This window comes from Pan paniscus, chromosome 19 (genome assembly GCF_029289425.2).
Source record: "Pan paniscus chromosome 19, NHGRI_mPanPan1-v2.0_pri, whole genome shotgun sequence".
Lineage (NCBI taxonomy): Eukaryota > Metazoa > Chordata > Mammalia > Primates > Hominidae > Pan > Pan paniscus.
In genome coordinates this window covers 94,895,049-94,917,559 of record NC_073268.2, presented here as the reverse complement: position 1 = coordinate 94,917,559, position 22,511 = coordinate 94,895,049, and the positions used below count along the sequence as shown (strand labels likewise).

Below are 22,511 nucleotides of genomic sequence, written 5' to 3'. Positions count from 1 at the left end.
AAACAGCCACATGTGGCCGGCAGCCGCAGTCTAGCATGGCACTGACTCAGCCAGTTAAGGAACATTATTCCCCTCCTCCCTGGGGAAGTAGGAATCTGATCACAAACTTAAGAAAAAAAGAATAGACAAGGCCTGGTGCAGTGGCTCATGCCTGTAATCCCAGCAATTTAGGAGGCTGAGGCGGGCGGATTGCTTGAGGTCAGGAGTTCAAGACCAGCCTTGCCAACATGGTAAAACCCTGTCTGTACTAAAAATACAAAAATTAGCTGGGCGTGGTGGCAAGTGCCTGTAGTCCCAGCTACTCAGGAGGCTGAGGCATGAGAATCATTTGAACCCAGGAGGCAGAGATTGCAGCAAGCTGAGATCACGCCACTGTACTCCAGCCTGGGTGACTGAGCAAGACCCCATCTCACAAAAAAAAAAGAGAAAAGAAAGAAGAGACAAGACAATTCCCCTAGCCTGGTACTATATTTTGTTCCAAAAGGCAACTGTAATCATAAACATATACTCCAAATCCAAATATCCATGATTGGGGGATTTTCTTCTGGTTTAGGTGACATGTACTTTTTTCCCTTCTAAAAATCAACGTGTGCTTAGTGGGCACCTGTTAGGTGCCCAGCCCCGTGTTAGAGACAATGGAAGATTCCCACGGTGAGATCCTTGGCTCTGGTCATCATGGAGCACACAGATGTTCCGACTGGGGAGACTGGAAAAGAAAGAAAATAGACAGATTTTGCTTGTGGAGAATTGTGAATAGTAAGTGAATGCTTAGAAGGTGCAAAAGGGGCCGGGCGAGGTGGCTCACGCCTGTAATCCTAGCACTTTGGGAGGCTGAGACGGGCAGATCATGAGGTCAGGAGATTGAGACCATCCTGGCTAACACGGTGAAACCCCGTTTCCACTAAAAATACAAAAAAAAAAATTAGCCGGGTGTGGTGCCAGGTGCCTGTAGTCCCAGCTACTCAAGAGGCTGAGGCAGGAGAATGGCGTGAACCCTGGAGGTGGAACCTGTAGTGAGCCGAGATCGCGCCACTGCACTCCAGCCTGGGCGACAGAGCGAGACTCCATCTCAAAAAAAAAAGAAGGTGCAAAAGGAAGAGAGACTCTCACAGGTCCAAGGGTCTAGGCAGACTTGCTGCTGGAAGAAGGTGGTGTCCTTGCCTATGGATGGGGAGGGGGTCATTGCAGGGAGGAAGATGAGGGGTGTGAGTTGGGCAGGGAAGACTCCTGTTATCTCCCCTTGGGTAAGATCTTCCCTCCCTTCCTTAACATGCTCACAGCTCCTGCTTTGCTGGGTATCTCGGTCATCAAGACTTCTGTCCCTCTCCTTGGGGATAATAGGAGACTTCCCCCCCTTTTAAGATGCATTTCTGGACTTCCTAAAATGTTTTATTATGAGCACTTTTCTTATTCTTATTCCAAGACAGAGTCTCCCTCTGTTGCCCAGGCTGGAATGCAGTGGTGTGATCTTGGCTCACAGCAACCTCTGCCTCCTGGGCAATTCTCGTGCCTCGGCCACCCAAGTAGCTGGGATTACAGGCATGTGCCACCATGCCTGGTAATTTTTGTGTTTTTAGTAGAGATGGGGTTTCGCCATGTTGGCCAGGCTGGTCTCAAACTCCTGGCCTCAAATAATCTACCTGCTTCAGCCTCCCAAAGTGCTGGGATTATAGGCACGAGCCACCATGCCTAGCCATGAGCACTTATTTTTTTTTAACAGCTTTATTGAGATATAAGTCACACTCTATTCAATTTATCCATTAAAAATGTACAATTTGGGCCAGGTATGGTGGCCCATGCCTGTGATCCCAGCACTTTGAAAGGCCAAGGTGGGAGAATTGGTTGAGGCCAGGAGTTCGAGACCAGCCTGGGCAACATAGTGAGACCCTGTCTCAGCAAAAACAAAAATAATTAGCCAGGTATGGTAGCATGTGCCTGTAGTCCTAGCTTCTCAGGAGGCTGAGATGGGAGGATCGCTTAAGCCCAGGAGTTTGAGGCCGCAGTGTCATACCACTGCACTCCAGACTAGGTGAGAGCAAGACCTTGTTTAAAAAAAAAAAAAAAATTATACTATTCAGTGGTTTTTTTTTTTTTTTTTTTTTTTTTGGAGACAGTCTTGCTCTATCTGTCCGACTGGAGTGCAGTGGCACGATCTTGACTCACTACAATCTCTGCCTCCCGGGTTCAAGCGATTCTCATGCCTCAGCCTCCCAAGTAGCTGGGATTACAGGTGTGTGCCCCCACACCTGGCTAATTTTTGTCTTTTTAGTAGATATGGGGTTTCACCATGTTGGCGAGGCTGGTCTTGAACTCCTGACTTCAGGTGATCCACCCGCCTAGGCCTTCCAAAATGCTGGGATTACAGGCGTGAGCCACCGCGCCCGGCCTACAATTCAGTGGTTTTAGTATAGTCACAGAGTTGTGCAACCATCACTACAGTCAAAAAGAAATCCTGTATTCTTGAGCTATTACCCTCCTGACTCCCCTCCCCCTCCCCCAGCCCTAAGCAGCCACTGGTATACTTCCCGTCTCTATAGATTTCTCTATGCTGGGCTTTCCTGGGAATGGAATCATACGTGTGACCCTGTGTAACCGGCTTCTTTCGTGTTTCCAAGGGTCATCCATGTTACAGTGTGTATCAGAATTTCATTCCTTTCTATGACTGAGTATTCCACTGTATGGATAGACCACGTTTTGTGTATCCGGTCATCATTTGATGTGCATTTGGGTTGTTGCCACCGTTTGGCCATTGTGACAAATACTGCAATGAACATCGGTGTGTGAGATTTTGCAGGGACCTGTTCTCATTTTTCCTGGGTGTATCCCTGGCAGTGGAATTGGTGGGGTGGGGGGTGGGGAGGGGTTGGGTGACTTTAGGTTTAACCATTTGAGGAGCTGGCAGACCGTTTTCCAAAGCAGCTGCACCATTTTACATGCCCAGTATTATCTATGATTTTTACAATAAGAAAAAAAAAATCAAATGGAGAAGGGTAGGGGGACAAAAACCACCTGTGGTGCAAAGATCTTACCAGCTAATTAATGCCCTCAAAAAAGACACAGAGGAGGCAGAAGAGCTGGGGTGGCCGCACAGCACGCACGGTGGCGCGTGGCAGAGGCACGATCTGCAGTGTGGCATTCGGGGGCTGCTGCAGCTGTGCACAGAACAGAGCACGGGAGGAAATTTCCCAGCGTGTTAGCATCTGCTGTGTCTCCTTTTCAGTTCTTTCTTGTATTAAACCTTTAAAATTATGGCATTTATTACGTTTGTCATCAGAAAAATAAAATCTGGAGAGAAAAGAAAGGAGACAGAATCCCCCGTGGTGCAGGGAACTTACTTCCAGTTTTCTGCATCCTCTGTTTGTTCCTATCCACAGGGAACAGCCTTTAAAGTAAGTCCCAGCTGTCCCAGCTCAGTTTCGTCACACTGCCCTCTAGGGGCTTTTTGGCCAAACTGCAGCGCTGCAGAAGGACTCTTGGGTGCAAAAGTGACCTTGGTCTGAGCCAGCACCGGTGTCCAAACATACCCAGCTGAATCCTCGCCCATGCTGAAGCTCTCTGTTTGTTTTTGTTTTTGTTTGAGATGGAGTCTCTCTCTGTTGCCCAGGCTGGAGTGCAGTGGCACAATCTCGGGTCACTGCAATCTCTGCCTCCCGGGTTCAAGCAGTTCTCCTGCCTCAGCCTCCCAAGTAGCTGGGATTACAGGTGCCCAACACCACGCCCAGCTAATTTTTTTTTTTTTTTTTTTTTGAGACAGAGTTTCTGTCTTGTTGCCCAGGCTGGAGTGCAATGGCGTGGTCTCGACTCACCACAACCTCTGCCTCCCGGGTTCAAGCGATTCTCCTGCCTCAGCCTTCCGAGTAGCAGGGATTACAGGCATGTGCCACCACGCCTGGCTAATTTTGTATTTTTAGTAGAGACGGGATTTCTCTGTGTTGGCCAGGCTGGTCTCGAACTCCTGACCTCAGGTGATCCGCCCACCTCGGCCTCTCCAAAGTGCTGGGATTACAGGTGTGAGCCACCGCACCTGGACGGCATTAAGTACATTCACAATGTTGTGTAACTATCACTATCTATTTCTAGAAGTTTTTCATCATCCCAAACTGAAACTCTGTCCCCATTAACCAATAATTCCCTGTTCCTCTGTTTGCCCAGCCCCTGACAACCACCTTTCTACTTCGTCTCCATGAATTTGCCCATTCTAGGCACCTCGTACAGGTAGAGTCATACCTCCTTCCATAGCTGAAGCGTTGCACTTAGCATAATGTCCTCAAGTTCATCCATGTTGTAGCATGGGTCAGATTTTATTTTATTTTATTTATTTATGAGACGGAGGCAACAAAGCCCAGGCTGGAGTGCAGTGGCGCGATCTTGGCTCACTGCAACTTCCGCCCCCCAGGTTCAAGCGATTTTCCTGCCTCAGCCTCCTGAGTAGCTGAGGTTACAGGCATGCACCACCACGCCCAGCTAATTTTTGTATTTTTTTAGTAGAGACGGGGTTTCATCATGTTGGTCAGGCTGGTGTTGAACTCCTGACCTCAGGTGATCCGCCTGCCTTGGCTTCCCAAAGTGCTGAGATTACAGGCTTGAGCCACTGCACCCGGCTGGTAGATTTTATTTCTTTTTATGTGCATACATTTTAAAGTTTCCAAAATATGTAATACTCTTCTAAGTTGAATTCTATATATGTTTTCAAATTGTTAACATTTCCATTAACTTTTTAACTCAGATACTACTTAGTATCTCAAGGAGGAGGCATGAGGTTTTGATGAGGACACAGAACTAAAGGTGCCAAGTGCGAACAGTTTCTTGCATAAAGAAAATAAGGAAATGGGCTGACCATAGTGGCTCACACCTGTAATCCTAGCATTTTGGGAGGCTGAGGCAGGAGGATGGCTTCAGGTTAGGAGTTCAAGATCAGCCTGGACGATATAGCAAGACCCTATCTCTACAAAACAGGAAGGGAGGAAGGAAGGAAGGGAGGGAGGGAGGAAGTGGGAGGGAGGCATGGAAGAAGGGAGGAAGGGAAGGAGGGAGGGAGTGAAGGGAGTCAGGGAGAGAGGGAGAGAGGCAGGGAAGAAAGGAGGGAGGGAAGAAGAAGGAAGGAAGGCAGGAAGGAAGAGATGAGCTGGGTGTGGTCATGTGCACCTGTAGTCCTAGCTACTTGGGAGGCTGAGGCAGGAAGATCTCTTGAGCTCAGGCATTTGAGGCTGCAGTGAGCTAGGACTGCACCACTGCACTCTAGCCCAGGTGGCAGGGCGGGACCCTGTCTCTGTTTTAGAAGAAAAAAAGATAACGACTAAGTGTCATGAAAAGATGTGAAGAAATACAATGAGATGCCCGAGTGAAGGCTCTGAAAACACCTGCTCGAGTTTGAATGTGTGCTCTGACACCTGACTCGTTAATGTCCTTGGCCAAGTAACTTTACCTGTCTGTGCCTCCCATGCTGATCCGTACATGGGGGATGATGACAGTAGTATCTGCCCCACGAGGGGTTGTTGAGAGGATGAAAGTGGGAGTAGGAGACCAGAAATGATGATCACAGAGATGCTGGTTGTCTTAGTCAGGCCTCACTCAAGGGTAGCTGATAATTTTATGCCTTACATTGGAGATGACAGTGACCCATACACGCAGCACAGCACTGCATGAAAAGCTGGTGAGTCGATACAGAGTCATACTGAAGGTCTAAGGAGGGCTACGGTAGCCTGTAGCAGAATGAGTGTGAAGGCTCTGCTGAAAGGGCATTGCTCCCTGGACCTGTGGCGGGATCCTCGGTAGAAAGCTGACATTGAAAGATTTTGAAGAGCTTTAGTTAAGAAGTTAAAAACAGCCCAGCGCAGTGGCTGACGCCTGTGATCCCAGCACTTTGGGAGGCTGAGGCGAGTGGATCATGAGGTCAGGAGATTGAGACCATCCTGGCTAACACAGTGAAATCCCGTCTCTACTAAAAATACAAAAAATTAGCCAGGCATGGTGGCGGGCGCCTGCAGTCCCAGCTACTTGGGAGGCTGGGGCAGGAGAATCACTTGAACCTGGGAGGCAGAAGTTGCAGTGAGCCAAGATTGTGCCACTGCACTCTAGCCTGGGCGACAGAGCAAGACTGTCCCCCCACCCAAAAATAAAAAATAAAAAATAAAAATAAACCAATGTTGGCAAGGCTATGGAGGAAAGGGAACGCTTAGGAACGCTTATGCGCTGTTGGTGGGAATGTAAATGAGTTCACCCACTGGGGGGCACACTTTGTAGATTTCTCAAAGAACTGAGAAAGCAACTAGCATTTGACCCAGCAATCCCACTGCCGGGTGTATACCCAAAGGAAAATAAATCGTTCAATGGCACTGCGCCCGTATGTTCATTACCGCACTATCTGCAATTGCAAAGACACAGAATCAACCCAAGTGCTCATCAATGGTGACTTGGATAAAGAAATGTGGTGTATATATACTACGGAATACTACGCAGCCGTGAAAAGGAAGGAAATCATGTCCTTTGCAGCTACACGAGTGCAGCTGGAAACCATTATCCTAAGGGAACTAATGCAAAAACAGAAAACCAAATACCACATGTTCTCACTTAAAAGTGGGAGCTAAACATTGGGTACACATGGTCATAAAAATGTGAACAAGAGACCCTGGGGAATACAAGGAGGTGGGAGGGAGGAAGCAGGGTAAGGGCTGAAAAAATTCTACCTATTGGGCGCTATGCCCACTACCTGGACGATGGATCCGTTCATATTCCAAACCTCAGGGACACACAATATACCCATGTAACAAATCTGCACATGGACTTCCTGTTTCTAAAAATCAACAAAGATTGTGAGACCTGCCCAGTGGCCAGCTGGCTGCGTATCTTCTCCACCAATGAGGCTGCATTACTTCATCCTGCTCTCCCTGGGAGGGGGAGCAGGGGTGGGGCTGTTGATGGCCACCGTGGCTGACTCACCTCATGGCGAGAGGAACCTCTCTCATCTGACTTCTTTCCCAGCCTTGGTCAGATGACTCCACATTGAATCTGGCATTTATTTCCCGAGGCAGGAACCTAGATCCAGTTTGCCTCGAGTCAGGATAGACCCTTTATCCAGGGGCTAACCAGAAATCACAGGGCACAGTGAACCACTCAGCTCTGGCTGGCTGTGGCCAGTGAGTGACCGCATGGCCTGAGCAGGCCACCTCCTCCTGGGCTGATGACTCAGCCTCACGTGTCGAGTCGGGCACCAGGAGACTCATACAGAATTGGCCCTGTAATTTTCTTCTACATTCCTCTTCTCCAAAAGGAAAAATAAACATACAACCCTTTGTTACAAATTTTAATTCCTGGTTTTCTGTAACCCAGACTCATGCCTCGCTTTTCTCGGAGACAGACATAAGTAGAACGTCGCTGCAGATGCTCATGGTGTGTACACCCAACCAAGTCTTAATCAGACCAGAGGGGTCCTCTCTTCACATTTATACATGACAGCCACGTGCATGTTAGCCCAATAACTAGGACCATTGAAAAGATACAATTTTTTGGCTGGGCGCAGTGGATCACTTGAAGTCAGGAGTTCAAGACCAGCCCAGCCAACATGGTGAAACCGTGTATCTACTAAAAAATACAAAGATTAGCCATGGGTGGTGGCGCATACCTGTAATCCCAATTTTTTGGGAGGCTAAGGCAGGAGAATGCTTGAACCTGGGAGGCGGAGGTTCCAGTGAGTCGAGATGGCACCACTGCACTCCAGCCTGGGTGACAGAGCAAGACTCCGTCTCCAAAAAAAAAAAAAGAAAAAATACAATTTTCACTTCATCTCTTCTTCCTGCCATTGCTTACTTCCTGAGGAAGCCAGAATTGGTGGTAAAAGGCCAAAAGAGAAGATGGCAGGAAAAGGCAGAATGTGAAGCACATCATTAGAACAAGCACAGGTGTGTCTCATCAGTAAACTTATTGAGCAATTACTATGTGCAGGGAACTGTGGAAACAAAAGGGTTAAGACACAGCCCTTACTCTCTATACTTACTCTCTGATTAAGGAGCGAGATGCAGAAGAAAGGCAAATCTAATAGAAAGTGGGAGTTAATGCTGGTCAAGTGATACATACAGTGGAAATCACCATAGAAGCTGGGAAGCCAGGATAGAGCTTCAGCCTGTCTGTAGTGGCAGGTGCCCAGGCTGGACAGGGAAGGGGCTGCGGTATACCTGTATGGGCGCCAAATGCCAGAATCAACCAGGATACAGGAATGGGTTCCTTTCCATCTGTCTGTTTTGCTCCTTCCTGATCTATTCTGAACTCACAGAAAATAGCTATAGGTCTAGCGGGGAAAGTTATATATCTAATTTTGATTTTTTTTTTTTTTTTGAGACGGAGTCTTGCTCTGTTGCCCAGGCTGGAGTGCAATGGCGCGATCTTGGCTCATTGTAACTTCCACCTCCCGGGTTCAAGCGATTCTCCTGCCTCAGCCTCCGGAGTAGCTGGGATTACAGGCATGCACCACCACCCCCAGCTAATTTTTATATTTTTAGTAGAGACGGGGTTTCACCGTGTTGGCCAGGTTGGTCTCGAACTCCTGACCTCAAGTGATCTGCCCACCCTGGCCTCCTAAAGTGCTGGGATTACAGGTGTGAGCCACCATGCCCAGCTAATTTTGAATTGTTTAAGGCCACCCAAACATTTACCTTATGAAGTTATAGGATTTGGAATAAATGTTACAGGAGTAATTCTGCTTTCTCATCCTGTTCCTCACCTGGAATGTCACATAAGTCTAAACGGAGAAAAGGACCCGAAGATAAAGGAACAGCTAGAACAGGAAGTGTGAGCATAAGAATTCAAACCCAGGCAGCTGGCACAATGAGTGCCCCGTGCCCAGGACAATGGAGGCCACTCGTGTCTGCTTGGAGCCCCAGGCAAGCCATCCACATTTCCATGGCACGGGGTGCAGTCGGTGAGCTGCATTAGTCCTTCGCTGGGCTGTGTTTCTATTAGTGGATCCTCTGAGGCTGGTGCTGTGCCTGAGAGCATTAAGTCAGATGCGCTGAAACTTTGTCAAACAAAAATGCTTAGGGCACAGCCTGAGGCTCTGTCTGCTTCTCAAGGAATTGCCCATCAGTCTCTGCCAGGCGTGGGTGCTCATCACTGACACTTGTGTCTCTTCACAAGGGGCTGTTGTAGCAGGAGGGATGAGGTTTTTTTTGTTTTTGTTTTTGTTTTGTTTTGAAGACAGAGTCTTACTCTGTCACCCAGGCTGGAGTGCAGTGGCTTGATCTTGACTCACTGCAACCTCCACCTCCTGGGTTCAAGTGATTCTCCTGCCTCAGCCTCCTGAGTAGCTGGGACTACAGGCACCCGCCACCACACCCGGCTAATTTTTTGTATTTTTTTATTTTATGTTTTTATTTGAGATGGAGTTTTGCTCTTGTCACTGAGGCTGGAATGTAGTGGCATGACCTCTTCTCGCTGTAACCTCTGCCCACTGGGTTCAAGTGATTCTCCTGCCTCAGCCTCCCGAGTAGCTGGGATTGCAGGTACCCACGACCATGCCCAGCTAATTTTTGTATGTGTAGTAGAGACGGGGTTTCACCATGTTGGCCAGACTGGTTGCAAACGCCTGACCTCGAGTGATGTCCCTACCTCAGCCTCCCAAAGTACTGGGATTACAGCCGTGAGCCACCATGCCCTGCCTGAAAGATTAGTTTTTATTTTATTTATTTTTTATTTATTTTCTTTTTTGAGATGGAGTCTGTCTCTGTCGCCCAGGCTGGAGTGCAGTTTGCAATCTCGGCTCACTGCAACCTCCACCTCCCGGGTTCAAGCGATCCTCCTGCCTCAGTCTCCTGAGTAGCTGGGATTACAGGCATGCATCACCACGCCTGGCTATTTCTTTTTGTATTTTTAGTAGAGACGGGGGTTTCGCCATGTTGGCCAGGCTGGTCTCGAACTCCTGACCTCAAGTGATCCGCCCACCTCAGCCTCCCAAAGTGCTAAGGCATGAGCCATCGCACCTGGCCTGAGGGATGAGTTTTTAAATGACTTCCATAGCTGTCATTAGGTTCTGTCAGCCACTGGAACACACTGCTTTGTTCTTTTCCTCCTGCTTGGAAAACGCCAAGGCTATTGCCAATGTAGTATCTTCAGCAAAGGAAGGAGGCAGCTGAGTCAGGAGCCGGAAGTACAGAAAGAAGCCACAGCTCATCACGCCTGATGAAGGGAATTCAGAGCAGATTCCTAATTTTCAAAAATTCCATGCTTTGGCTCTTCATAATGGAAAAATGCAGAATTATAAGTTTAAACTCAAATGGGAGAAGCACCTGTGAATTAATATTTTGTGAAAAACAAAACAGGAAACAATGTAATCTACATACTGCATGACGTTTTATGTGTGAAGATGCACATAGAAGAGAATATTGGCCGGGCGCGGTGGCTCACACCTGTAATCCCAGCACTTTGGGAAGTCAAGGTGGGAGGATCACTTGAGCTCAGTTCAAGACCAGCCTGGGCAACATGGTGAAACATCGTCTCTATCCTTTTTTTAGAATAAAATTTAATTTAAAAGAATATTGGGGCCAGGTGTGGTGGCTCATGCCTATAATCCTAACACTTTGGGAGGCCAAAGTGGGGGTATTGCTTGAGCGCAGAAGTTTAAGACCAGCCTGAGTAACATAGCAAGACCCTGTTTCTACAAAAATAAAAATAAAAAATTAGCAGGGTGTAGTGGTTCACACCTATAGTCCCAGCTATTCAGGAGACTGAGACGGGAGGATCGCTTGAGCTTGGGAGGTCAAGGCTGCAGTGAGCTATGATCATACCATTGCACTCTGGCCTGAGCGACAGAGCAAGACTGTCTCAAAATCAATAGTGGAATATTGGAAGGAAATACATCAAAATATTAGCTGTGGGTAATGAAAGTAGGGAATTTTTTTCTTTTCTTTTTTTTTTTTTAGACGGAGTCTCGCTCTGTCGCCCAGGCCCAGGCTGGAGTGCAGTGGCACCAACTCGGCTCACTGCAACCTCCGCCTCCCGGGTTCACGCCATTCTCCTACCTCAGCCTCCCCAGTAGCTGGGACTACAGGTGCCCGCCAGCACGCCTGGCTAATTTTTTGTATTTTTAGTAGAGACGGGGGTTTCACCGTGTTAGCCAGGATGGTCTCGATCTCCTGACCTCGTGATCCACCTGCCGCGGCCTCCCAAAGTGCTGGGATTACAGGCATGAGCCACCGCCCCTGGCCAGGAAGTTTTTTCTTTGTTTCCTATGTTTAAGTTTCTGTCAGTGAACATGCATTATGGCTTTCTTTTTTTTTCCACTTTTTATTTTTTTGAGACGGAGTCTTGCTGTGTCACCCAGGCTGGAGTTCAGTGGCGCGATCTCGGCTCACTGCAACTTCTGCCTCTGGGATTCAAGAGCGATTCTCCTGCCTCAGCCTCCCAAGTAGCTGGGATTACAGGCGTGTGCCACCACACCCGGCTAATTTTTTGTATTTTAGTAGAGAGGGGGTTTCATCACGTTGGCCAGGCTGGTCTTGAACTCCTGGCCTCAAGAGATCCACCCGCCTCAGCCTCCCAAAGTGCTGGGATTACAGGAGTGAGCCACCGTGCCTGGCCACCCACTGTGTTTTAACTCAGAATAGACAGAGCACAGGATTGTTGCAACGAAATCCCAGCGCCCCTGCGCCGGGTGGAGGAGCTGGGCAGGAGGAGGACTTGTCCCTCTCCCTGAGCTCGGTGATCCCCGTCTCTCCGCAGGAAAGGCCGAGGGGGACGGCAAGATGCACATCACCCTCTGTGACTTCATCGTGCCCTGGGACACCCTGAGCACCACCCAGAAGAAGAGCCTGAACCACAGGTACCAGATGGGCTGCGAGTGCAAGGTAAGCAGGTCCTGCCTCTGCTGGAGCATCGCCTCCTCCCACTGTCTCCAGATGGACAGCAGGGATTTTGATCCCTGGCTTTCCAGGGCCTGTTAATCCCCGGCTCCTGATCTAAGACCAGGCTCTGGGAAGGTAGAGTCATCCCAAGAGTAAGGCTGTCTGGCTGGGGACAGAGCCTTTGACCCCTGGTCCCTGGAGAGCCCTGAGGCACATCTCTGACAAGGGATGTCTGGAGGCCGGGCGCTGCGCCTCACGCCTGTAATCCCAGCACTTTGGGAGGCCGAGATAGGCGGGTCACTTGAGGTCGGGAGTTGGAAATCAGCCTCACCAACATGGCGAAACCCTGTCTCTACAAAAATACAAAAATTAGCCGGGTGAGGTGGCGCACGCCTGTGATCCCAGCAACTTGGGAGGATGAGGCTTAAGAATTGCTTGAATGTGGGAGGTGGAGGTTGCAGTGAGTTGAGATCACACCACTGCACCCCAGCCTGGGTTGACAGAGTGAGACTCTGTCCCCCCAAAAAAAGAGGGAGATGTCTGGAAGGCTAGGAGATTTGAGAGTAAGAGCATGAATTCAGCTCTGTTACCTGTAGCTTCCAGAAAAAGGAGCTGTATGGGGAGAGAGAATATGGTCCCATGGAGAATTTTCTACAAATGTGCAAGTGCAAACGCCTGTGTGGCTTATGAGAAGGCACTGCAGGCCTTACGCTGTTTCCAACATTCCCGACATTTTCACACCTGGGTTGGTGTCTATGTGGGGTCTGTGTGTTGAGAACACCTGAACACCTGCTCCTCTTAAAATGAGCCCGGAGGTTGTGCCAGGCACAGCTGGAGCAGTGCAGCGCCTAGATGTGGCTGTGGAAGGTGAGATGACCGCCTCCAGGGCTCCCAGGCTGGCTCCTACCCTGTGGGCTCCTAGCACCCTATCCCCACCCTCCCTGCAGGAAGCATGGCTGAGTGCTGGGCACCTCCCACCCTGGGTCACTCCCAGTAAGTCTGGGACCAGGAGACTCTGGTGAGGCTGTGGGGATTGGCCTTCCCTGGGGAGCTGCCTGGGGCTGCCCTCCCTCCTGATGGCCGCCAGCCCCTTCTCCGCATGTTCAAAACAGGAATTCTGAACTCATAGTCTCCAGCCACACGTATGTTAAGCGAAACTCCTCTGTGCCCAGCATGAAATCAAAAGCAAGTTTTTCCTTTTTCTTTCCACGGTGGTGAAGGCGGTCATCCTCTTGTAGCCTAGGGTTCCTTGGCCAAATTGCTAGTTGCCGATGACCTCGGGGTTCGGCTTGCGAGCAACACTGGGCTGGAATCTGTCTCCAGGAAACCCAGGCCCTTTTATTGTTGCTGTGTCCCCCAGAGGGCAGGGCCAAGCTGAGGCCATTCTGTCATGCTCAGGAAGGTAGAAGATGGCCCAAAGGGAAGCACACCTGCAGTAGGAGGGGGGGCAGCGGTGGGCGGGGCACAGCTTCCCTGCAGGTTAGACCCCCTCGCAGGCCAGCTGCCTGCCCCTGCAGGAACCGTGGGTCTCGGGAGAGGCTGCCATCCCTGCACACGACAGGTAGGCACATTGCCGGGTTCTGGACATGCCCCCAGAGCAGCCTCTGCCCACCCCTTCCTGGGTCCCTGACTCCGTCCCCCTCCGTGTGCCCCTCCCCAGATCACGCGCTGCCCCATGATCCCGTGCTACATCTCCTCCCCGGACGAGTGCCTCTGGATGGACTGGGTCACAGAGAAGAACATCAACGGGCACCAGGCCAAGTTCTTCGCCTGCATCAAGAGAAGTGACGGCTCCTGTGCGTGGTACCGCGGCGTGGCGCCCCCCAAGCAGGAGTTTCTCGACATCGAGGACCCATAAGCAGGCCTCCAACGCCCCTGTGGCCAACTGCAAAAAAAGCCTCCAAGGGTTTCGACTGGTCCAGCTCTGACATCCCTTCCTGGAAACAGCATGAATAAAACACTCATCCCATGGGTCCAAATTAATGATTCTGCTCCCCCCTTCTCCTTTTAGACATGGTTGTGGGTCTGGAGGGAGACGTGGGTCCAAGGTCCTCATCCCATCCTCCCTCTGCCAGGCACTATGTGTCTGGGGCTTCGATCCTTGGGTGCAGGCAGGGCTGGGACACGCGGCTTCCCTCCCAGTCCCTGCCTTGGCACCGTCACAGATGCCGAGCAGGCAGCACTTAGGGATCTCCCATCTGGGTTAGGGCAGGGCCTGGAAATGTACATTTTGCAGAAACTTTTGAGGGTCGTTGCAAGACTGTGTAGCAGGCCTACCAGGTCCCTTTCATCTTGAGAGGGACATGGCCCTTGTTTTCTGCAGCTTCCACGCCTCTGGCCCTAGTATAGCACTCCCTGCCCCTGGCAAGTGCCCCCATCGCCCCGGTGCCCACCATGAGCTCCCAGCACCTGACTCCCCCCACATCCAAGGGCAGCCTGGAACCAGTGGCTAGTTCTTGAAGGAGCCCCATCAATCCTATTAATCCTCAGAATTCCAGTGGGAGCCCTCTGAGCCTTGTAGAAATGGGAGCGAGAAACCCCAGCTGAGCTGCGTTCCAGCCTCAGCTGAGTCTTTTTGGTCTGCACCCACCCACCCCCCCACCCCCCCCGCCCACATGCTCCCCAGCTTGCAGGAGGAGTCGGTGAGGTCCTGTCCTGAGGCTGCTGTCCGGGGCCGGTGGCTGCCCCCAAGGTCCCTTCCCGAGCTGCTGGGGTTGCCATTGCTTCTTGCCCGTTCTGGCATCAGGCACCTGGATTGAGTTGTACAGCTTTGCTTTATCCGGGCTTGTGTGCAGGGCCCGGCTGGGCTCCCCATCTGCACATCCTGAGGACAGAAAAAGCTGGGTCTTGCTGTGCCCTCCCAGGCTTAGTGTTCCCTCCCTCAAAGACTGACAGCCATCGTTCTGCACGGGGCTTTCTGCATGTGACGCCAGCTAAGCATAGTAAGAAGTCCAGCCTAGGAAGGGAAGGATTTTGGAGGTAGGTGGCTTTGGTGACACACTCACTTCTTTCTCAGCCTCCAGGACACTATGGCCTGTTTTAAGAGACATCTTATTTTTCTAAAGGTGAATTATCAGATGATAGGTGAACCTGAGTTGCAGATATACCAACTTCTGCTTGTATTTCTTAAATGACAAAGATTACCTAGCTAAGAAACTTCCTAGGGAACTAGGGAACCTATGTGTTCCCTCAGTGTGGTTTCCTGAAGCCAGTGATATGGGGGTTAGGATAGGAAGAACTTTCTCGGTAATGATAAGGAGAATCTCTTGTTTCCTCCCACCTGTGTTGTAAAGATAAACTGACGATATACAGGCACATTATGTAAACATACACACGCAACGAAACCGAAGCTTGGCGGCCTGGGAGTGGTCTTGCACAATGCTTCCAAAGCCACCTTAGCCTGTTCTATTCAGCGGCAACCCCAAAGCACCTGTTAAGACTCCTGACCCCCAAGTGGCATGCAGCCCCCATGCCCACCGGGACCTGGTCAGCAAAGATCTTGATGACTTCCCTTTCTAGGGCAGACTGGGAGGGTATCCAGGAATCGGCCCCTGCCCCACGGGCGTTTTCATGCTGTACAGTGACCTAAAGTTGGTGAGATGTCATAATGGACCAGTCCATGTGATTTCAGTATATACAACTCCACCAGACCCCTCCAACCCATATAACACCCCATCCCTGTTCGCTTCCTGTATGGTGATATCATATGTAACATTTACTCCTGTTTCTGCTGATTGTTTTTTTAATGTTTTGGTTTGTTTTTGACATCAGCTGTAATCATTCCTGTGCTGTGTTTTTTATTACCCTTGGTAGGTGTTAGACTTGCACTTTTTTAAAAAAAGGTTTCTGCATCGTGGAAGCATTTGACCCAGAGTGGAACGCGTGGCCTATGCAGGTGGATTCCTTCAGGTCTTTCCTTTGGTTCTTTGAGCATCTTTGCTTTCATTCGTCTCCCGTCTTTGGTTCTCCAGTTCAAATTATTGCAAAGTAAAGGATCTTTGAGTAGGTTCGGTCTGAAAGGTGTGGCCTTTATATTTGATCCACACACGTTGGTCTTTTAACCGTGCTGAGCAGAAAACAAAACAGGTTAAGAAGAGCCGGGTGGCAGCTGACAGAGGAAGCAGCTCAAATACCTTCACAGTAAATAGTGGCAATATATATATAGTTTAAGAAGGCTCTCCATTTGGCATTGTTTAATTTATATGTTATGTTCTAAGCACAGCTCTCTTCTATTTTCATCCTGCAAGCAACTCAAAATATTTAAAATAAAGTTTACGTTGTAGTTATTTTCAAATCTTTGCTTGATAAGTATTAAGAAATATTGGACTTGCTGCCGTAATTTAAAGCTCTGTTGATTTTGTTTCCGTTTGGATTTTTGGGGGAGGGGAGCACTGTGTTTATGCTGGAATATGAAGTCTGAGACCTTCCGGTGCTGGGAACACACAAGAGTTGTTGAAAGTTGACAAGCAGACTGCGCATGTCTCTGATGCTTTGTATCATTCTTGAGCAATCGCTCGGTCCGTGGACAATAAACAGTATTATCAAAGAGAACGTGGGCTCTCTCCGTGTGGCTGTATCCGATGTTCAGAACGGCCACTTCCTAGCTCAAGAATGGGAATCAGCCTCTGCAAGGAGCCTCTCCTGTCCGGCGGGAGGGCGCGCCCTATGTCCTCCAGAGAAACAAGGCCAGTGAGCTCTGAGTCAAATATGGGATGCAGACCAGGTGTGGTGGCTCACGCCTGTCATCCCAGCACTTTGGGAGGCCAAGGCGGGTGGATTGTTTGTGCCCAGGAGTTTCAGACTAGCCTGGCCAACTTCGCAAAACCCTGTCTCTGCAAAAAATAGGCGTGGTGGCATGTGCCTGTGGTCCCAGCTACTCAAAAGGCTGAGATAGGAGGATTACTTGAACCTCGGAGGCAGAGGTTGCAGTGAGCTATAATTGCACCACTGCATTCCAGCCTGGGCAAGAGAGAGAGACCCTGTCTCAAAAAAAGAAAAGAAAAGAAAAGAAAAGTGTGATGCGGTGGCAGAGACGGGGCAGCAGAGATGGGACAGGTAAAAGCAAATGTGGTTTCCTTAGGTGGATGAAGGGGCAGAAGTGTAGGAGAGGGTCCCCTTCATTCAGCACATGCCTCTGGCTTTTTATTATAGAGACACGCAGAGCCATGCACCCATCTCACAGCTTCGACACTGAGGGCTTCATGGCCAGCTTTAGACCTACACTCAGTCTTCACCCACCCTTCACGAAATTATTTGGAAGAAAAAATTCCAGGCATGAAGCAGTCTCATTTATAAATATTCCAGTACACATATGTTTAAAAAATAAAAACTACTTTTTTTTTTTTGAGATGGAGTCTCGCTCTGTTACCCAGGCTGGAGTGCAATGGCATGATCTTGGCTCACTGCAACCTCTGCCTCCTGGGTTCAAGTGATTCTCTTGTCTCAACCTCCTGAGTAGCTGGGATTACAGGTGTCCGCCACAACGCCCAGCTAATTTTTGTATTTTTACAAAAATACAAAAAGAGACAGGGTTTCACCATGTTGGTCAGGCTGGTCTCGAACTCCTGATCTTGTGATCCACCCACCTCAGCCTCCCAAAGTGCTGGGATGACAGGCGTGAGCCACCGTGCCCAGCCAAAAAATAAAAACTACTTTTAAAACCTTTTTCCAGGCCAGGTACGGTGGCTCACCTATAGTCCCAGCACTTTGGGAGGCCAAGGCGGGCGGATTGCTTGAGCCCAGGAGTTCAAGACCAGCCTGGACAACATGGAGAAACCCCAACTCTACAAAAAATACAAAGATTAGCTGGGTGTGGTGGTGCATGCCTGTAGTCCCAGCTACTCGGGGGGCTGAGGTGGGAGGATCACTTGAGCCCAGGAGGTGGAGGTTGCAGTGAGCTGAGATCGCACCACTGCACTCCAATCTGGGTGACAGAGTGAGATCCTGTCTCAAACAACAACAACGACAAAATCCAAAATAGCTTTATCACATGTCAAAAACTTACTTAGAATTCATCAATGTCATCAAATATCCAGTCAGTGTTCTAACATCTCTGACTGTCTCATAGATGCTTTTGTGTGGTTTATGGGTTTGAATCAAGACCCAAATAAGATCCATCCATTGCAGTTGGTTGATCTAACTCCTAGGTCTCTCTCTCTCTCTCTCTCTTTTTTTTAAATAACTATTGAAGCTCCCCCTTCTTTCTTTCTTTTCTTTTTTTTTTTTTTTTTTTTTTTTTTTTTCAGACAGAGTCTTGCCTCATTGCCCAGTCTGGAGTGCAGCGGTGTGATCTCAGCTCAATGCAACCTCTGCCTCGAGAGTAGCTGAGATTACAGGTGTGCACCACCATGCCCGGCAAATTCTTGCATTTTTAGTAGAGGTGGGGTTTCACCGTGTTGGCTAGGCTGGTCTCACACCCCTGGCCTCAAGTGATCTGCCCACGTTGGCCTCCGGTAAGCCACAGTGCTTGGCCTCCCGGGTCTCTCTTATTCTCCAGGTTGTTTCTCCCTGCCCCCACCCTATCCTTGTGCTGAGAAAGATGTTCCCATCATAATTCAAACTTCAATCAAAAGTCTCATAATACTTCACCATATGAAATTTATTTTTTATTTTTTTTTATTTTTTTTGAGACAGAGTCTTGATCTGTCACCCAGGCTGGAGTGCAGTGGCGCGATCTCGGCTCACTGCAACCTCCACCTCCCGGGTTCACACCATTCTCCTGCCTCAGCCTCCCAAGTAGCTGGGACTACAGGCACCTGCCACCACGCCTGGCTAATTTTTTGTATGTTTAGTACAGACGAGGTTTCACCATGTTAGCCAGGATGGTCTCGATCTCCTGACCTTGTGATCCGCCCGCCTCGGCCTCCCAAAGTGCTGGGATTACAGGCCTGAGCCACTGCACCCGGCCATGGACATTCTTCAATGGTGTATTTGAACAGTTAGCTGCCCCCTGGCCCATGTGCACACTGTTGTGCAGAATCTGTTATTCCAGGGGCAGCCAGAAGAATCGTGTTTCCTACTGTGTGCAGTTACTGCTCAAAAAGCAAGAACAAACTTACGACATCTGAAGTTTGCTCCAATGTCACATTAAATGTGATCCACTTAATATCTACTGCAGAAATATTTGGATTGTTTCTTCTGTATGTCCAAATATGTAGGGAAAATGGTTGAGTGGTATACTATAATAATAATATCAAAACTTCCCATTTCATACAAATGAACTTACTTGGCATTTGCAGCCCACATTTGGAGTTTTAGTAAGCAGCACGCCAGGTGATTTATACCCTTTTCATATATTTATGCATTTAAGTCAAACTTAAAGTCATTATGGAAAATTTAAAACATATACAAAAATGCAGAGAATGGTATGACCAACTCCATGTGTCTATGATCTGTTTTCAACAATTATCCATGTTTTGCTGATCTTTGAAAACGATTTAAGATTAGTTTGTAGGCCGGGCACCATGGCTTACACCTGTAATCCCAGCACTTTGGGAGGGCAAGGCGGGAGGATCACCTGAGTTCAGGAGTTCAAGACCAGCCTGGCCAACATGGTGAAATCCCGTGTCTACTAAAAATACAAAAATTAGGCCTGGCACGGTGGCTCACACCTGTAATCCCAGCACTTTGGGAGGCCGAGGCAGGCAGATCACCTGAGGTCAGGCGTTCAAAACCACCCTGGCCAACGTGGTGAAACCCCGTCTCTACTAAAAATACAAAAATTAGCCAGGTACAGTGGTGGGCGCCTGTAATCCCAGGTACTCGGGAGGCTGATACAGAATCGCTTGAACCCGGGAGGCGGAGGTTGCAGTGAGCCGAGATCATGCCATTGCGCTCCAGCCTGGGCGACAGAGCGAGACTCCATCTCAAAAACAAAACAAAAGAAAACAAAAAAATTAGCTGGGCATGCTAGTGCACGCCTGTAGTCCCAGCTACTCAGGAGGCTGAGGCAGGAGAATTGCTTGAACCCAGGCAGCAGAGATTGCGGTGAGCTGAGATCGCACCACTGCACTCCAGCCTGGGCAACAGAGCAAGACTCTGTCTCAAAAAAAAAAAAGAAAAAGAAAAAATCAGTTTGTAGACTCACATATGGGGTAACGACATTGTTAGGGACACAACTAGACACCATTATTTCCTCTCAGTCTTGTTTACCCTGTGGAAGAAAAATGCATGGGGACAGGTGAGGTCAGCCTCAACCCATCAACAGAGATGTGTGCACCCATGATGGAAAAGCAGCAAGAGACCCTGCAAGATCCAATCTGAAGGGACATGGAGCCTGGTGGTGGAGCTGGGGAGCCACCAGGACTGGTTAAAGAACTTTGGAGCTGGCCGGGTGCGGTGACTCCTGCCTGTAATCCCAGCCACTCGGGAGGCCGAGCCAGGAGAATCACTTGAACCCCAGAGGTGGAGGTTGCAATGAGCCAAGATGGAGCCACTGTATTCCAGCCTGGGTGGCAGAGCGAGACTCGATCTCAAAAAAAAAAATAAATAAAAATAAAATACTCTGGAGCTGATGGAAGAATTTGAGCCTAGTTATAGGACACATAGTAGCAGTATCTTTTCCCTCCTAATTTTTAATGGATATTTTTACCTGATCTAACTTTAAAAAATAATTAAATCCAAACAGTGGAATTACAATATTTTACTAGCATCAATTTTATGATAGGCAATTTGCTGTGACTATAGATTTTTTTTCTTTTTTTTTTTGAGACAGCCTCGCTCTGTCACCCAGGCTGGAGTGCAGTGGCACAATCTTGACTTACTGCAATCTCCACCTCTGGGGTTCAAGCGATTCTCATGCCTCAGCCTCCCGAGTAGCTGGGACTACAGGCACCTGCCACCACACCCAGCTAAGTTTTGTATTTTTAGTAGACACGGGGTTTCACCATGTTGGCCAGGATGATCTCGATCTCTTGACCTCATGATCTGCCCTCTCAGCCTCCCAAAGTGCTGGGATTACAGGCATGAGCCACCGCTCCTGGCCGCCTTCTAACCATTTTTAAGTGTACAATTCAGTTAATTACACTTACAATGTTTTTATGGCCATCACCACTATTTCCAAAACTTTTTCACCACCCCCCAGAAACTCTGTAACCATGATGCAATAACCCCCGTACTCCTCCTCCTAGCCCCTGGTAACCTCCAGTCTACTTTCTGTATCTATGGATTTTCCTATTCTAAATATATTCTATCATCCTGCATGATTCCACCTATGTTATGTCCAGCTCACTTTGCACGTCTTCAAGGTCCATTGGTATTATAGCATGGATCCATGCTTCCTTCTTTTTCATGGCTAATATTCCATTGTGTGCATCTATTACATTTTGTTTATCCATTCATCCATCAGTAGACACTTGGGTTGCTTCCGCCTTTTGGCTATTGTGAAGAATGTGGCTATGAACATGGGTGTGCAAATATCTGTGTCCCTGCTTTTAATTGGTGTATATATACACACACACTTAGTATATGTATATAGATATCTATACACTATAGATATATGTATATATCTACTATAGATATATAGAGCCATATATGCATATTCAACATTAACCTACATTAATTCAACATTAATCTTTGAAAGAAAGGACATTAAGCTTGTTTCAAATTCAGCTTCTCTGATTCAGCATATATATATCTAAACTACTATATATTTATATATCTATATATACAGTATATATGTATATACACAATATTATGTATATTTGTATATATGTAGTATTATGTATAATTATTGCAATACAGTCCGGGCGCGGTGGCTCACGCCTGGAATCCCAGCACTTTGGGGGGCCAAGGAGGGTGGATCACCTGAGGTCAGGGGTTCGAGACCAGCCTGGCCAACATGGTGAAATCTCATCTCTACTAAAAATACAAAAAACTAGCCGGGCATGGTGGCGCGACACCTGTAATCTCAGCTACTCGGGAGGCTGAGGCAGAAGAATCCCTTGAATCCGGGAGACGGAGGTTGCAGTGAGCTGAGATGGCGCCACTGCACTCCAGACTGGGTGACAGAGCAAGACTCCGTCTCAAAAATAAATAAATAATAAATTTACAATATAATTATACATAATAGTACACAAAAAAATTGTATTGCAATAATTAAGTCTGGAAGCATAATATATATATAGATAGTATCTATATCTACATACATAGTATATACGTATATCTATATGTATATACTATGTATATATACTGTGTATATACTATGTATATATACTGTGTATATACTATGTGTATATACTGTGTATATACTATGTGTATATACTGTGTATATACTATGTGTATATACTATGTGTATATACTATGTGTATATACTATGTATATAGTGTAGACATATATACTATGTACTGTATACATAGTGTATATATACAGTTTATATAGTATGTATAGATAGTGTGTATAGTAGTCCTATGTTTCGCTTTTGGAGGAAGCACTGTCCTGTTTTCTGCAGTGACTGCACCATTTTACATGCCTACCAGCAGTGTCTGAGGGTTGGTCCGCTCTAAAGTTATTCTTCCTACACCTCCCAAAGTGGAATTCCAAAACCGCCTTGTTAGACCAGCCTGACAATTTACAATATTCATGGAAAGACACGTCCTAGTATGTTCAAAATTCCAAGGTTAAGATGCCTGGAAGTTATATTAAAAAAATAAAACTGCTGTCTTTGCCGCATCTACTGTGAGA

General features: G+C 48.2%; 1 protein-coding gene across 1 annotated transcript in view; it reads left to right on the top strand.

The window, feature by feature from the left end:
* The window catches only part of TIMP2 (TIMP metallopeptidase inhibitor 2), a 73,187-nt gene extending 56,805 nt beyond the window's left edge, over nucleotides 1–16,382 (top strand). Inside the window, exons 4-5 of the mRNA XM_034943018.4 lie at nucleotides 11,710–11,834; nucleotides 13,492–16,382. Of these exons, the coding sequence (XP_034798909.2) occupies nucleotides 11,710–11,834; nucleotides 13,492–13,689 (323 nt within the window). The 3' untranslated portion in view covers nucleotides 13,690–16,382. The remainder of the gene's footprint in view (nucleotides 1–11,709; nucleotides 11,835–13,491) is intronic.
* Nucleotides 16,383–22,511: the final 6,129 nt, after the last annotated feature.